Source organism: Frankliniella occidentalis, unplaced genomic scaffold, assembly GCF_000697945.3.
Source record: "Frankliniella occidentalis isolate FOCC.00 unplaced genomic scaffold, Focc_3.1 Scaffold81, whole genome shotgun sequence".
In the NCBI taxonomy this organism is placed as follows: Eukaryota; Metazoa; Arthropoda; class Insecta; order Thysanoptera; family Thripidae; genus Frankliniella; species Frankliniella occidentalis.
Window position 1 is genome coordinate 398762 of NW_026267211.1, and position 15644 is coordinate 414405.

Consider the following 15644-nt stretch of genomic DNA (forward strand, 5'->3'; position numbering starts at 1 on the left):
TTGTTTTTTTAGTTGCCTTCTCAATAAAGCAAATCATGGTTTTCTTGTAATTTTATTACAGTACAACTAAGACATTGAAGTACACATTGCTATGGAACTCACAGAAAAGAACATGCAAAACTTCTGTAAAACAACATGACAATTAATTTATCCTAACAAAATGGAATGTCAATACAGTCCATTATATCACATTAATTTGCACTGACGTACATGTTGCTTAGAAAAATATCAGCTTTTCTGGCACATTTTTGTAAATTATGCTTCACATATGAATTAAAATAAAAGGTCAGGAATCAATATTAAACTTAAAACAAAAATCTCATCACAATGAGATATCTGATCTGAGCAAGAGTGTATTCACTGGGGAACAACATTTCCTGACTTTAGAACGGAATGAAAGCATAGAAACTTGAAAAGGCCAAATATCACAAACTTGAGTTGACTAGTTTAAGAAGCACGACCAGAATTTGGAGAAAATTCTGTACTACTACTTGAAGAAGAGGAGAGTTTGTGAATTGATGTCGACGATCTCTGCCGAGTGGGCAGTTCAAAGTGATTTTCCTCTGAGAGATCGGACAGGATTTCTTCAGTCTGACGATTGCGAAGTGGAGGTCGTGCTCTAATTCCAAAGGTGGTTGGCCGTTTTTCCGGGCGATGGTCCAACATCATTTTCAGCAGTTCATACTAGTTGGGAATTTATTTAAAAAAAGAGAAGAAATGGTAAGTTTTAAAATTAAGACCTTATAAAAAATCAAGCAATAAATTTCTGCAAACCTCATTTGGATGGGTTACAGGGAAATCAGGTGGAAACTTTTGACGATGTAAACTCTGCATGATTTGGATTCTTTCCATTTCAGTGCCAAATGGCATCAGCAATTCAAAGAGGATCAGCCCCAATGAATATATGTCAACTTTGTAGTTGTAGGGTTTACCCTTGCGCTATACAAGAGAAATTCAAGAAATATCGTATAGTAAGTGCAGAAAATTTAGTTGACTTTATAAAGTTAAATATTATTAAATAACATACCTGTTCTGGACTCATATAGAGCTCTGTACCAACTTGAGCTGTATGACCAGAGAAGCCAGAGGAGCTTGACGAGTCTATTGCAGTGCGTTGATCATCTGTTTCTTCCAGCATTGTTGTAACAAGTCCAAAATCACCAATTTTAATGTGACCGTCCATTGAGAAAAAAATATTGGAGGGCTGCAAAATAAAAAGCAACATTCATGTTATGTTCTCTGTTATGCAAGTACTCATTGCTATACATGTGTTCAACCATTAACATATGCTAAAATCATCGCATACCTTTAAATCTCTGTGAATTAAATTATTTAGATGAACATACTCCACAGCCATGACAATTTGTTCAAAGAAATTTATGATATTGAGGTAGTCCCTCTTAGGAGTACTTTGTAACCAGTCTTTCAAACTATCTTTCTGACAAAGTTGCATCTGGAAAGCAATACATAAATCAAACTTAGGTTCTAAAGAATAAAAGACTCAATAAGATGCAAAGTTTTGGGTACATAGGTACTTTTATACCTGAATAAATAAGTAGGATGTTGAAATTTTCTGTCTTTGACTGCTGCGGCAAATACTGATTTGCTTTGGGCGGACATTCTTTTTCCTTGCAAGTGGAAATTCACTTGATCCTGTAGAAGAACTACACACCGATATCACACTGTCTTTCCTATTAAAAAAATAACAATAGATTTATTTTTAGAAAACACAAAAGTTTACTTAGCAGGTAGACAACAATAAACGAAAAATACAGAATTTGCATGCATTTATAATAACAACTCAGAAGACTTACCGTCTGTCCAAACTGTCATTTTCTTCACATTCATCTTCCACATCTGATTCCTCTCCTGAAGGACCTGATGCATCAAATACTATATAAGAGTCACTTGTATCTTGTACTAGTTCATTTTTAGTTCTGGAAAACATAGTGTTTCCAGACATATTATGACTAGTTATGTTTGAAGAGGCAATATTCCAACTCTGCTCTTGGTATAATCGTTTTCTTTCCATAAGAGGATTGACAGATTGACTACACTCCTCTGAGTAATTAGTTTGGTCTTCAGAAACTAAGCTAGACGTTGCTTCCAAAGACTTAAACCTGTGTGAATTGATTTTACCAGTTAAGAATAAAATGTACTCCATTCGGGTTATGGAAAACCACAGGTGGGAACCAAACTTACATTGAGGCCAATTGTTTATCCTGGTCTTCTTGCCATCCAGGAGGAGGGCACTCTAGCCACGAATTAAAGTACCTGACTATATTGTTGTGATCCAACTTAGCCAAGGCACGTACCTCACGAAGCACTCTTTCCCTTGACTCTTCCCTATTGAGAAAAATATTTTAACAGCCAAAGATCTAGGGTATTCGAAGAATTTATGAGCAAAGATACTTTTTCATACTTGTTTGTTAGTGGAATCCTCTTCACTGCATAAAGACAATCATCAAATTTTTTACGGGCTTCAAATACAACACCAAATCCACCTTTGCCCAGACATTGTACTGGTTGAAAATCTTGTAAGTAACGGGAGGTGTATTCAATTGGTGTTGCTGGACGTTCTTCCTGAGCTACCTCAACTGGAGGTATGCTTGCACCATGTGGATGTGTGAACGGAAGCAGTTTTCCTTCCTAAAGAGAAAATGGGGAATGCCCATAAAAAAGTGTTCAGTGCAATCAGTTAATGCAGTGTGGAAAGTCCACCTGACAAACTACATAAGGCTACAGACCTCAGCAGTTGGTTCTAAAGGTCTGCGAAGTCTCAGTATTTTAAGGACACCCTGTGGCATCATACAATTAACAAGAACAGCAGTACCAATACTGATAAGTAAAACCTCTTTCCTGAAAGGCAATACATAAAATAAAATTTTATTACCCACATTGAATACTAATACTATTGTGACACTTTACCAAACCGCCAGTTCTAGCAAAATGGAATAAAAGAATTAATAGATAATATTAAGGTTACTTACCACCAGTACCACAGGGAAGTGATAATGATAAACTGAACTTCTTCTTCTCCATGAGATGAAGGACTGGGCTTTTTATCAGGCATAGGAATCTGAACTTCAATTGTTTGATTATCTGCTTGATCATCATCAATGGCCTCAATTAGACCACATTGGGCTTGCCGAGCTTTCTTTTGAGATTCCAAAGAATAAAGATAGAAACCATTACCTGTAAAGAGTAACTCAGTAAGTTTTTAAATAGTAAAAACTTTACATTGTACTATTACCTCAAAGATCCAATTTGACGTCTTACCATTCACATATTCTGAGGCATAAAGAACTGACATGGCAGTAGTACGAACAGCTTGATTCGATTCATCAGTTAACTGAGGCATCCTACTTTCATCAGCATTGTCATGTTCTAATAGACCAAGAGTATTTCCTGGGAGAGCTGGAATGGGTCGCCAGGGAATTCGAGTGTATATTGATTCATCTGTGATTAGATTTTGCCGATTCATAGTGTCTCCAAGATGTTGCTGCATTTGCACACTTTCTTGAATATACAACTGTAGAGATGATTAAAATTCATAGTTAATACAAGTGTCTGTTGGGCAAAGACAGTAAAATTTAAGAAATAGGAATATGGGATTAACTTCACCTGTTTCTTATGCATTCCTATGTAAAGAGATGGTGATATTGGTTTTTCATGTCCATGTGTTTTATCGTGATTCCATTGCAAACCACTGAAGAGATCTACTTCCTTCAGTTCTCCCTTATTTAAAGTCCATGCACTTACTATTGGTGAGTCAAACTGAAACAAATCAAACCATTTTAATGATAAAGGCAGATAGATCAAAATTTATTTTGAATGGAGAAAAATCAAAGTAAGTCATAGTTGTAAAATATAAACAAATAGTAATCAAAAACAGAAAATGTACCTCATGTTTCCACAAAACTTTTTTAGGGTCAGTGAGGCTTATCCCACAAACAAGGCCATCAGGAACAATAACTCTCACATCAAAATTCAATGGTTTAAGTTCCTTACTGCCATGACAGAGTGCAGCAGGATCTGGGGAGAGCATTACATTGAGCCTGGCCACACTAAAATTCCATCTGAAAACAAGTCTAAGAGTGAGCACAAGCCTGGTAAAATTATAACTATAATTACAGTTAGGTTAGGACCAGGTAAAATAATACAACACCTTTCAAAGCTGGTTCTGGGCTCAACAGCTCGAACAGTATGGGTAAGTCTTTTCAACACAAGTACTTCTTCAACTTCTGAAGAGTTGTCACCTAAATAATGTTCACGTCCTTGCATTGACCATTCATACAAGACAGTGCCAGTTTTTGCATCAATACCATATGTCCTGGATTCCTTTCCTCCTGAAACAGGTAAAAGCTCAAATTAAAAATCGTATTACTCCCAGCCTACCAAAATTTTTAACCAAGGCAGTGCTACCTGTGAGTACAATATCATCCTTGCGGAAAGAAGACTGTAGGAGATCGTCAGCGGAAAAGGGGATTACTTCTACATTGTCACCATTGAACTGGTAAAGTCCACCACTTAAAGAAGGAATCATACGCAGAAAATGGCCATCTTTGCCCAGCTGGAAAATAAAATAATGTTCAGTTTTAGTAGGAGATAAAATCAAATCTTGTTGAGAGATTGAAAATTGACCAAAGTACCTCTAAATTATGGATACTGGATGATAGCATAGGCCCAGGACCAGTGTTGACATTCCAAAGAACATTTCCATCACCGTCTAGTGCATAAAGATGTCCTTCGATTGTGCTCACAAGCACGAGACTGAAACAAAGTTTGGGTCGGAGACAGATCAAGGCCGAGAAAGACTGAAAATTTAACTGAAAGATAGAAAAGTATTTTCTTAACTTAATTTAGATAAAACTAGAGGAAATGTATTAATAAACTCTCCTCCACACAAAACACATTCCGAGATCTTGTTCATTGTTTTTAAAATCTTGGTTACTAATTGCATCATAAACTTTGATAAAATTAAAGTGAATACCTGTAGATGTTTGAACAGAAGCTGAATGCAACTTGACCTCAGAGACACAATGGAAGTGCCAAAAGAAAAAAAGACACAGTAGTTTTAAGCCATATACCAAACCAACCTGTCCAATCCAGCAGCTCTCGAGGTGCAGTCAGGTAGGGCAGGTAGGGGCTCCTCCTGAGCGGATGATCCAATGACAAAGTATATGCATATGACGGTTGACACAAACCAAAAGAGCAGCTTACGAAAAAGATAGCCCATTTTGACAGCCATCAACAGGTACAACGCATTTTTCGTTAACTTTCTACAGAAGCATATTTAAAGACACTAGAAATGACATTTCCGTCACCACAATGTGCATTATAAGCACTTGGGTGTAGGGACTGATTCTTTTCGGGGGTCTGTCCTGGCACATAAAGTATTGACAATCTTGAGGAATAAAGCCAATCAATTTTCATCGCTTGTCGAACTTTAGGGATACACCTCCGGAGCGAAATGTTTTCTCGCACTTGTCTTGCCTTTGCTGTTGCTGTGCTGTTGTTGTTGTTATTGTTGTTGTCAACTCACCAGGTTCGAACTATTTATTTCAGGAAGGCCAGGGGTATAGTTTGTCTCTGTCCAGGTTCACCAACCCACAAACTGTAATCTGAAGCGTTTACGCAGAGCGATTTTCTGCCTAGGCCAGCGGAAACCCTCCGATTTGATTCAATTTAACATACTTTGCATTAATCATTTGGATTACAACTATTGCGCTTCACAACTCAATGGTCCTCCAACGTCTTGTGCGCCACTCTGGACTTGAACAAAATCAGAATCGTTTCGGAGCGCCCCACTGCCAAATAAGGCAAACGATGCTTTTCGACTGGGACGCCTCCGACGCCGACTGATGACTGATACGCGGAGACGTCTGGATAACCGAGGGGTGTGACGGCTGTCAGTGTGATACCCATTTACTGTTTAAACAGCCCGTTGTGAGCCATATTTCGGGAGAAGCACCGTTAGGCCGGAAGATTCTATTTGACATTCGTGGGTCGGTCAGTGGACGAAATGTCGTACTCCACGAGTAAGTACTCCCGTTTCACTCGGCTGACTCTGTGCCGTCTGTGCCGAAATTCCCCCTAATGTTCAATACCGTGCTGTCAGCTATTCTGACGGCAGTACAACTCATTTGTTGAGATTTGAAAGTCGCACATTTGCACCTAGGCCGGCTGGTAGAGCATCATGTCCTTTCAGAGTTTCAGGCTTTGGTTGGTTTCCTCTGAGGTGTGCCTCCGGCTTCACTGCTATTAACGTTTGCAGGTCTTTGCTTTTCCACTCACCCCACTTGCCTGTGCCTACAATCTATTGGTTCTTATGTTCTGACATTTAACTGAGCACTATCTGCGCATCAGTGATCATGTGGAGTCCAAACCTATTCCTTATACCTACCTGTTCATTAAGCGTGAAGGTGCAAAGTTTGCCGTTGTGAGAGGGCATTTTAGGGTCTCAAACAATGAGTTAATAATTTGTCATTTATTTTGCAGAGTACACTTTTGCTACTTTGCCCCGAACTCAGAGAGGTCAGCCCATTGTGTTGGGTGGAGACCCTAAAGGGAAGAACTTTCTTTACACTAATGGGAACAGTGTGATCATCCGTAATATTGATGTGAGGAATATGTTCATAATTTCTTAACATATTCATCATGTACACAACCTAATTTTATGGAAGCATTACTTACACATTTAATTTTGCTCCAGAATCCTGCCATATCAGATATCTACACGGAACACTCATGTGCCGTTAATGTGGCCAAGTATTCACCTAGTGGCTTCTACATCGCATCTGGAGGTGAGCTAAGCATTGCTTTTGTCTTTCCTTCATTTCTCAAACTGACAACTGTTTTAAAATATGGCTTGTGGTCTTTTTTAATTTTTTTTTTTTTAGATCAATCTGGCAAGATAAGAATTTGGGACACTGTGAACAAAGAGCATCTTCTGAAGAACGAATTTCAACCTATTGCTGGTCCCATCAAGGATATAAGTTGGTCACCTGACAGTCAGCGTATGGTGGTTGTAGGAGAAGGCAGAGAAAGGTTTGTTTTTTTTGGTGTGTGTGTTGTATTTAACTTTTTAAATCTTGACATACGGATGGTGCTGATTCCCTGTTGCTTTTTTTAACAGATTTGGTCATGTCTTTATGGCTGAAACTGGAACCTCAGTCGGAGAAATCTCAGGACAATCCAAACCTATCAACTCAGCTGATTTCCGCCCTGCTCGCCCTTTCCGAATTGTCACAGGCAGCGAAGACAATACTATTGCTGTCTTTGAAGGTCCACCATTCAAGTTCAAGATGACTAAACAGGTGATTATATTTGGATGCATGTAAAAAGCTTTGATACATGTTTATTGTATTGCTTACTGAAATATTCTTGCAGGATCATACCCGCTTTGTTCAAGCAGTGCGCTACTCCCCAACTGGAAGCCACTTTGCCTCTGGTGGATTTGATGGCAAAGTTTTCTTGTATGATGGAACATCAGCAGATTTAGTTGGTGAGATTGGATCTCCTGCACACAAAGGTGGTGTTTATGCTGTGAGTACCAGAGAAAATTTTCAAACTTTCATTATATCATGCCATATACAATTTTAAAATCCATTGAAGTAAAAGAGGATAGAAATCTACTATTACCTGGCTTTGCATTTTGTCTTTATTGTCACCTTAACAGGTGGCTTGGAGTCCTGATGGTAAACAGTTGCTCACAGCATCTGGAGATAAAACCTGCAAGTTGTGGGATGTGGAAACAAGATCCATGGTCACAGAATTTCTGATGGGCACACAGGTAGAGGATCAACAGGTATGACTAAATCTTGAGTATATTGATCTTCCTTTTCCTTATTCCCACAATATTTTTGCAGTAAATTTAATGTGTGTTTGTATATAGGTGTCATGTCTGTGGCAAGGGGAGCACATGTTGACAGTATCCCTTAGTGGTTTCATTGCTTATTTGGATCCTAAGAACCCAGATAAACCAATCAGAGTGATCAAAGTAAGCCGGAAAAATACGCTCTTGATTATATTTTTCCCCTGAACTGATAAATCTAATCTTTATATATTTTGTTCTGTTTGTTAAGGGCCATAATAAGCCTATCACCGTGCTTGCCCTTAGTCCTGAGCGAGACACCATTTACACAGGATCACATGATGGTTATGTGACAAACTGGAGTGCTAAAACAGGTATGGAGGCCATTATTTCCAGGTGTTATGTTTTTTTTTTTAATCTTATTGTGTTGAAGGGAAAAAATGTCAGTATGATTTTCTCTCAAACCAGGAGAAAATGATAGAATTCAAGGAAATGGCCATGGAAACCAGATCAATGGCATGTGCACTGTTGGCAATCACGTTTATACTTGTGGTATTGATGATAGCGTGAAGCAAATTGATGCAACTTCTAAAATGTACACTGGTGTTGATATGAAGCTTGCATCTCAGCCCCGAGGCATGGATCTTAAAGGTGACACAATTGTTGCAGCTTCTGTTAAGGAGGTGAGTCATGGGCTCAATAGGCTCAATGCATGCATGTTTATTTTCAACAGTTTCCTGATCTCTGACAATTTCTTTATTTATTTTTTTCCGTAGATTACAGTATTGCAAAATGGGAGCAAAGTATCAAGCCTCCCTATAAATTTTGAATCCTCGTGTGTCAGCTTGACTCCCAAGGACGGTGAAAGTTTTGTAGCTGTTGGTGGAGCCACAGACAACAAGGTACTATTAGCTCTATTTACAATACTCTAAAAATAGTGGGTGCAAGCCAATAAATCAGGTTGACCTATACCAGGTTTAATATGTAAATTTTTAAATTTTGTATTTCTTTGTTTTGTGTAGGTCCATATCTATGAACTTGTTGGTGGATCTCTGAATCCCAAGATTGAACTAGACCACTTAGGTGGGGTGACAGACTGTGCCTTTTCTCCTGATGGCAATTACCTTGTTGCTTGCGATTCTAATCGTAAAGTCATTCTCTACAAGGCTCCAGAGTTCCAGGTTTGTGTAACTTGCTTAGCTATACATTTTTAAAATTTAAAATCTTCTTGAGCTTTTGCTTTCCTCCTACTCACAACTAACACAATTTCTTCGTATGAATCTTTTCCCCTATAATGCCTTTGCTTTCTTGGTGCTTTGGAAAAATTAAAACACATGAAAACAGACAGTGAGTAAAAACTACTAACCCTTCAATACCTTTAAAATGGAGTTTGTTTAAACTGTCTATATTATCTAATTTCCCTTACAGCTTGCTCACAACAAGGAATGGGGTTTCCACAATGCTCGAGTCAATTGTGTTGCATGGTCACCAAATTCTCAACTTGTTGCTAGTGGTAGCTTGGACACCACCATCATCGTTTGGTCTGTTCAGCAACCATCAAAACACATCATTATTAAGAGTAAGTGCAAGTTGGATCTATTTTCCTTTACTATTTACATTTTCTTAAAGTATTTAAAAAAACTATTTTTTTTCATACCTACAGATGCTCACCCTCAGAGTCAGATTACCCGTTTGGCATGGCTAGATGATGAGACTCTGGTTTCTGTTGGACAGGACTGCAACACAAAAGTTTGGAACATTGTACCCTTTTAACTCTATCCTAATCATTTCTGATAATCCGTACTATGATGACAGATGTATATTTATGAATCTGTGATGAGTCATGTCATATATCTCTAGCATTCACTTCAAATATTTGCAAAAACAACATTTTGCTGTGTCCACTTTCTCTTTTTAGAACTATTTACATGTCTGTTTTTATTATTGTATGCCAGTTATGCCATACCTATGTTGTGGAGTTGTAAGCATTTCTGTGCATATTCAGTCACTGGCATAAAAATCTGTGATCTAGAGGAATAGCGCTGCATTTTCTGTAGGTAATGGTTAAAATTGAAAATTTGTTAAGATCTATTTATTTATGCCCTTCCATTTGTATCACCATTATGTCATCAGGAATTATTAACTCTGTTTCATTTGGAGATTTTATGAATATACCTCCTTATTTTATCTCAATTTAAATAGGGTCTGTATATGAATTTGTTGGGAGATCCTGAAACCCCATTGGGGCAACAGTTTGTTTCCCTAAATTTAGCAGTCTGTCTTTTTCTTTTTTATTTCGCCTATGTCCTTATTTTGTGTTGCTCAAGATAGCAGTTCAAGTTGGTCTGCTCATGCAATCAGTATTTCTATGCGGTTGTACATTGTTATAATCAATCTACATCATCTTTGCGGACATTTTTGCTCGTACCAGCATTTATTCTTTTTCTCACCTTTTAATGTGTTTGTTAAAATCTAATAATGAATTGTTTTCATTTTATATAGTTGTGATATTTTATTTTTTAGTTGCTTTCATTGTATGGTTTTATCTTCTGTTTAACAAGATGACTGTCACTTCCTTTAATGCAGTTTTGGTGTCCTATTAAAAGAAGAAATAAAAGTTACTGATGTGTGCAATTTGTTTAGCTACATGGGGATTTCTGTTCCCAGCACAGTTGCCTGTTTGCTTTAAGATCTTCAACCAAAGTGAATTGCAAGAAGTAAGGTGTTAAGTTATGATTTAATTAGTTTTATCATGTCACCCTACAGTATTAAAGTAAACAATGGTTTCAGAACAATGTGCAATAATTTAGCTAGTTGTTTGTCTTAAATTTTCTCACTTCTTAGCAGTTTGGGCTTATTAACTAATGAAGTTTATCTATACTGTTGAACCAATCAATTCGCATAGCTTCTAGTTAAATGCTGAATTTGAAGTCACTTTACTGCTGTAAACCAAAGGCAACCATTTTTCCAATCTTCCGGACTGATGCATTTATATTTTGGTGTAGTGCTTTGACCTTTTCTTCATTCTTCCTAAGCATTTCTATTTTTCTACTGTTTTCTAACATTGTATTGCTCAAACTTTTCAAGAGTTGAAGGAGAATGTTATTTTTTTTTGTGGCTAACCAAGTACTAATGTTGGAAAAACTGGTGACAAAAGACAACATAAATATGTATTACAATCTGATTTTTATTCTGAATTGGGTTGTTAAATGTGAAAAATAAAGATAGATATTTTAAAAACTGAAACAAATTGCCTCCTCTACAATCACATTTCGGAAGACATTAAAATATATAGGAAGACTTCAATTACTTTCCTTCAAGCTGTTCGTACAACTTGGGCACATAGTCATCCCACTGTGCTTGATAAAAGTTGCCAGCTACAGGGTCACCCAGATTGTACTTAGCTGCAAATTTTCGAATGGCAAAGCATCCTCTATTGTCCCCAGACCTAAGAAAAAAAGAAAAAGGTTCAAATATTAACTGAATTGGGTTGCCTGGTTTGAGAATATTATGCCAACTCAAGTCTTCACTTGCCTGTTGGTAAGTCTCTTTTCATCAAATGATAGCTTGCCAGATTGTTTGTAAACCAAGAAGACATACCTGTGCAGACCTAGAGCGGAAGAGGATCAATCATACATGTAATTGTTATCAAATACACCACAGTGCTTTAAAAGAAACCTGAAACCTAGAATAGCTTACCAGTACCCTGTGGGGGACCAGAACCCACATACTCAGATAGGGTCTCACCCTTGTTCACATCAGCACCCGGAATGTTACCCACCAGCCAATGATGCCACTCACGGTATGTGGGCTCTTTACGACTGGGAGCATCAGGATCTGGAGGGAAACAAAAATAAAAATAAATCCTTGATGTAATTCATCCCTTATATTCCTCAATTTATATCTTATGCATACCAGTCATGCACAGAGTGTAAAAGGCAGCAGGATCAGAGTTCCATGACACGGTAGGAATGTCTTTAACCTGAGTGGGTGTGAGTTCATTTCCCAAGTCAACAGATGCTCCAGACGGGTAGGAAACCTAAAAAAAAGATTGTTACTGAAGTAAAGAAACGCAGCTGACCTATCAAGATATTATGTGGACAAGGCGAGCACTATACCTTTGCTATTTCTGAAGGGGTCTTGTCAACGACATCAGGGCTAATCTGCTCTTTCTCCATTGCAGCAAGCACACGAGTTGGACGCCCAGCTGTTGACAGTAGCCGAGATGCAATATTGAAGATGGGTCTCAATGCCACAACCATGGCTCGCCACTCAATGCTAATGCTATGGCATTCAACGATAAGAAATGTCTGAAGTATATGAGCAGACAGGCGAGAAGAACAAAGAAGACGCAAGGTCAAAACCACCCCATTGAGTCAATGCCCCCATAAAACAAACAAACAGCGAATGACAGCTCTGTAAGGTATCAAAGTCTTTATCTGGCCATTGCAAGGGTACTCAAGGGAGGGGTCACGGATTGAGCCAATTTCACAAATACATAGACAAGGGTGGGGAAAACTTGAATATTCAACCACTATGAACAAAATAATAAAAATAATAATAAAAAGCCCGGACACGACATTAATTTGAATGAAAAGCTATGATTGAGAGGGAAACCGCACCGACAGCGAAACTGAGACTGAATGCTGAATGTGCCGGCCGGGTTGAGTTGAGGTATACTCTCCGACACTCCACGCAAACTGACCGTTACCTGATAAAAGTGCACGCAACGTTTGATTCGCTTATCACACTGACGATCTGGCACTTGCGGAAGACTGAAAGCCTATTGATCCGCCGGTACCGGGTGGGTGCGTAGCTCAGCTGGCTGGGCAAGGTTGTGGTAGGCAACCCGCACAGGCCTACAACGTCACGTGCTTGTGCTATGAGAAATTTGGCACCAACGGATCTGCGCGGGCTGTTTCAAACCACTGCGCTGATGTGTTTCTGTTTTTCCTTGAGTTCGTTTCGCTTAAAAACGGTGTATTCATGCATGGTAAAAAGGAGCTGTTAGTGGTGGTCTGCAAGAGGTTTTTAAAAATACACGAACAATTTGTTTTCTTCTCTTCTCTATGTACAAAAGTCAACAACAAACAAAATAACAATACCACATCAAAGGGGCTAGATTATTTAAAATAATACATCGAGTCATTTCATGTCTTTTCAGCCGTTTACACAATGAAAGAAAAAGCAGTTCAGAGTACAACAAACAGCGATCCAAATATCCATACATATTACTAAATCAAAGACACTGAGACATTTATTAAACATATTTCTAACATTTATTTTGATTTAATTTTAACAAGTTGAATGAAAAGTTCAATTTTGGTTTGTTGATTTCACACATTTGATATCTAGGTTGCAGTCCCCCTTTATGTAGGAATCATTATATTATTAAAATATAAGGATATAAAGATTCGTATTGCTACAGTTACAGCTATTCAAAAGTGCTTTGATGATAGATAATGCTATTTACAAAAGATATGGGATGAAGTCATGAGAAAAAACAAGGAGTATTATAAAATCAAAATAATATTATGAATGTGAAAAAGGTGTGTCATGATTTATATCTTCACGTCTTTATGTACACAATTCTTGCCTTACATTATGAGTTTGATTCTGCTGCAACAACCATAAGTTGAACTAGTAATACTTCTATTTACTTCAGAGTTGTCAGTTTTTCTTTAGCAGTCAGCCTTATAAGTATTAAAAAAAAAATAATCTGAAGCAACACAGTTGCTCAGATGAAAATAGCTTTGCCTCTTTAACACTAGAAAGACATTCTTGCATCTAGAGAAATACTGATTAAAGAAACCCCCCTCCCCTCCCAATAGATACCCAAAACAACAACAAAATGTTTTGATTTCTCAAATGTATCAAAAATTTATCAATGAAGAATTTTTTATTTTTTTTTGTAATTCCCTGCTACTTGTTTATTTGGACGTTTCATAGTTTTAGTAGAGACATTTGTTGGGGGAATTTAAAACATTTGTTTTCTATTCTTGACTTAACAGACCACCATAAACATTTCTCAAACTATCGAACACAAATTTAAACGTCGAGCTACTTAGGTTGTTTTGGCCACTCTTCCCTTGCCCTCTCTTCTGCCTCTTTCCCATTCTTCTTCCTCAATTCTTCGTTCTCCCTCCTCAATCTTTCCACTTCTTCTTTCCCATTCTTCTCCCTCAATTCTTCGTTCTCCCTCCTCAATCTTTCCACTTCTTCTTTCAAATCTTCTCCATATCCTACCACAGCCTTCATCTCCTCTTGCAGATCCAGGTTTTCCTGGATCCACCTTCGCTCCCTTTCTGCGGCGTCCCGGAGCAGTCGTTTATAGTAGATCAGAGGGTCCTAATGGATAACAAAAATGAATATAATTAGGCGGTAGTTGGTTAAAGCGAGGTTGTGAGGGTTTTGAGCACATAACTAGAAATAAATCCTTTTGAGACCCTTTATACCTAAAACTGATCAATATGCTGTTAAATATGGTTCATTCCTCATAGGCCATTGGATTGAAAATAACATATTTCATTAGTCAGATTGACTCATCCATTATTGCCATTGATGACACTTGTGCTAGTTAGGTAAAAAGTTTCCTCACAGAATTTCTCCAGGAAAAATTGACTTAAAAATTTGCTCAAAGTTTTTTTTTGGCTGCAAATTGACATAGAGATTGAATTGCAAAATGAAAACAATTCAGTTTGCTTTGTCATGGCTTTTCATACCATACGGATGAGTAAGTCGGACTAATCAAATGTTATTCTAAGTTGACTGACATAAAAAGGACACTATTATATTTAACAGCACATTGATTGTTTCAGGGATAAAAGGTCTCAAAAGGATCTATTTCCAAAATAGCTGTCAGTAGTCACAAGAGTTATTGTAATTATAAAAATGTGTCAAAGTTTGGTATTTACCTCTTCTGCTTCCGCCTCTGTCTCTGAGTCTGTCACCACTATCTGTGGTACCACCCTTTCTTGATTCTTTATCCTCCTCCTCTCAGTATTCACAAATACCAAATTTTCTTGCTAGTAAAGAAAAGAGGAAAAGAAATAAAAAGTTTAAAAATACCCTCAGAAAAAATAACGAAAGAAATTACACATGAGGCATACAGGGCACGAAATTTTAAAAAAACCTACCTTATGTTTGGTTCCTATGCCTTCCAGGATTTTTTTAGAGTCATCTGATATGTTGTAATGTCCGATATTGGGGAGCAGGATGGACTCAATCCGATACCTCAGTGCTTGCTCAGTTCTTGTTTTGAATATCTATGAAACAAAAGAAAAAGTTTTTAAAAAATGATAAATATAGCAACCTGGTAAAACGGAATAGAACAATGATGGAAAAGAAAGTAGCAGAGTAGAAAATATTATAGAAAATGGCAATATTTCATGAAAATAAATGATTGCGCACTTCAGTAATGAAAACTCACCTTGTGCATGTTGGCGTAAACATTTTTTCTTGAAGAAACAAAGTCTTTGTGGTTTTTAGCTACGTAATTTAGCAATGCCACGTCCTCTTCTTCCTCGTACGGCTCGCGGTTGAGAGGGTGTTTCCTGTTTTAAAAAAAGAAGGGAAAAAAAAAAACTATGAAGAAACTGGGATGGAAGAAAGGAATTGATGGATGGGCCCAGGCAACGCAACGCATAGTAAAGAGGTGCGCCCCCTCCCCGCCCCATACCGATGCAGAAGTTATCGACCACAGTTTAGCCATGCCAGAGCAAGTGCATGGCTGACAAGTATGGCAGGCAAGGCTACATCCTGAGAGCGCCTGTGACGCTGCGGTAGGCCAACACGCCAAGCAGCTGTGTGAGGTTGGTGGCCGCTGAGC

At 37.9% G+C, this 15644-nt stretch overlaps 4 protein-coding genes across 8 annotated transcripts; 1 reads left to right on the top strand and 3 right to left on the bottom strand.

Moving 5' to 3' along the window:
- Positions 1-33: 33 nt before the first annotated feature.
- LOC113207809 (eukaryotic translation initiation factor 2-alpha kinase) lies at positions 34-5546 on the bottom strand. The gene is made up of 17 exons (XM_026424511.2): positions 5100-5546; positions 4653-4773; positions 4426-4573; positions 4169-4349; positions 3905-4079; positions 3625-3777; positions 3280-3532; positions 2991-3195; positions 2748-2859; positions 2423-2649; positions 2203-2346; positions 1815-2120; positions 1544-1691; positions 1307-1453; positions 1028-1204; positions 775-939; positions 34-684 (listed from the first exon to the last, which is right to left on the bottom strand). Exons 1-17 carry the CDS (start codon positions 5249-5251, stop codon positions 448-450), a joined length of 3051 nt encoding a protein of 1016 aa, XP_026280296.1. The 5' UTR covers positions 5252-5546; the 3' UTR covers positions 34-447.
- A 130-nt stretch (positions 5547-5676) lies between these two features.
- LOC113207814 (actin-interacting protein 1) lies at positions 5677-10437 on the top strand. Its single transcript, XM_026424520.2, has 14 exons — positions 5677-6041; positions 6502-6623; positions 6716-6806; positions 6903-7050; positions 7139-7319; positions 7393-7548; positions 7682-7810; positions 7898-8002; positions 8088-8190; positions 8285-8499; positions 8593-8718; positions 8839-8997; positions 9245-9395; positions 9480-10437. The coding sequence occupies exons 1-14, from the start codon at positions 6026-6028 to the stop codon at positions 9587-9589; spliced, it is 1812 nt and encodes a 603-aa protein (XP_026280305.1). The 5' UTR covers positions 5677-6025; the 3' UTR covers positions 9590-10437.
- Positions 10438-10983: 546 nt separating this feature from the next.
- LOC113207821 (protein D3) lies at positions 10984-12693 on the bottom strand. Of its 5 annotated transcripts, none has more exons than XM_026424534.2 (6): positions 12528-12693; positions 11935-12023; positions 11732-11855; positions 11516-11653; positions 11351-11426; positions 10984-11264 (listed from the first exon to the last, which is right to left on the bottom strand). In XM_026424534.2, exons 2-6 carry the CDS (start codon positions 11992-11994, stop codon positions 11123-11125), a joined length of 540 nt encoding a protein of 179 aa, XP_026280319.1. In that variant the 5' UTR covers positions 11995-12023; positions 12528-12693; the 3' UTR covers positions 10984-11122. The 5 variants fall into 5 exon arrangements, with proteins under 5 accessions (XP_026280319.1, XP_026280316.1, XP_026280317.1 ...); XM_026424531.2 differs by having other exon boundaries at positions 11935-12100; positions 12528-12690; XM_026424532.2 differs by having other exon boundaries at positions 11935-12126; positions 12528-12663.
- Positions 12694-12865: 172 nt separating this feature from the next.
- On the bottom strand, positions 12866-15482 carry LOC127749715 (uncharacterized). Its single transcript, XM_052269074.1, has 4 exons — positions 15246-15482; positions 14953-15081; positions 14731-14841; positions 12866-14164 (listed from the first exon to the last, which is right to left on the bottom strand). Exons 1-4 carry the CDS (start codon positions 15252-15254, stop codon positions 13877-13879), a joined length of 537 nt encoding a protein of 178 aa, XP_052125034.1. The 5' UTR covers positions 15255-15482; the 3' UTR covers positions 12866-13876.
- Between the last annotated feature and the right edge of the window lie 162 nt (positions 15483-15644).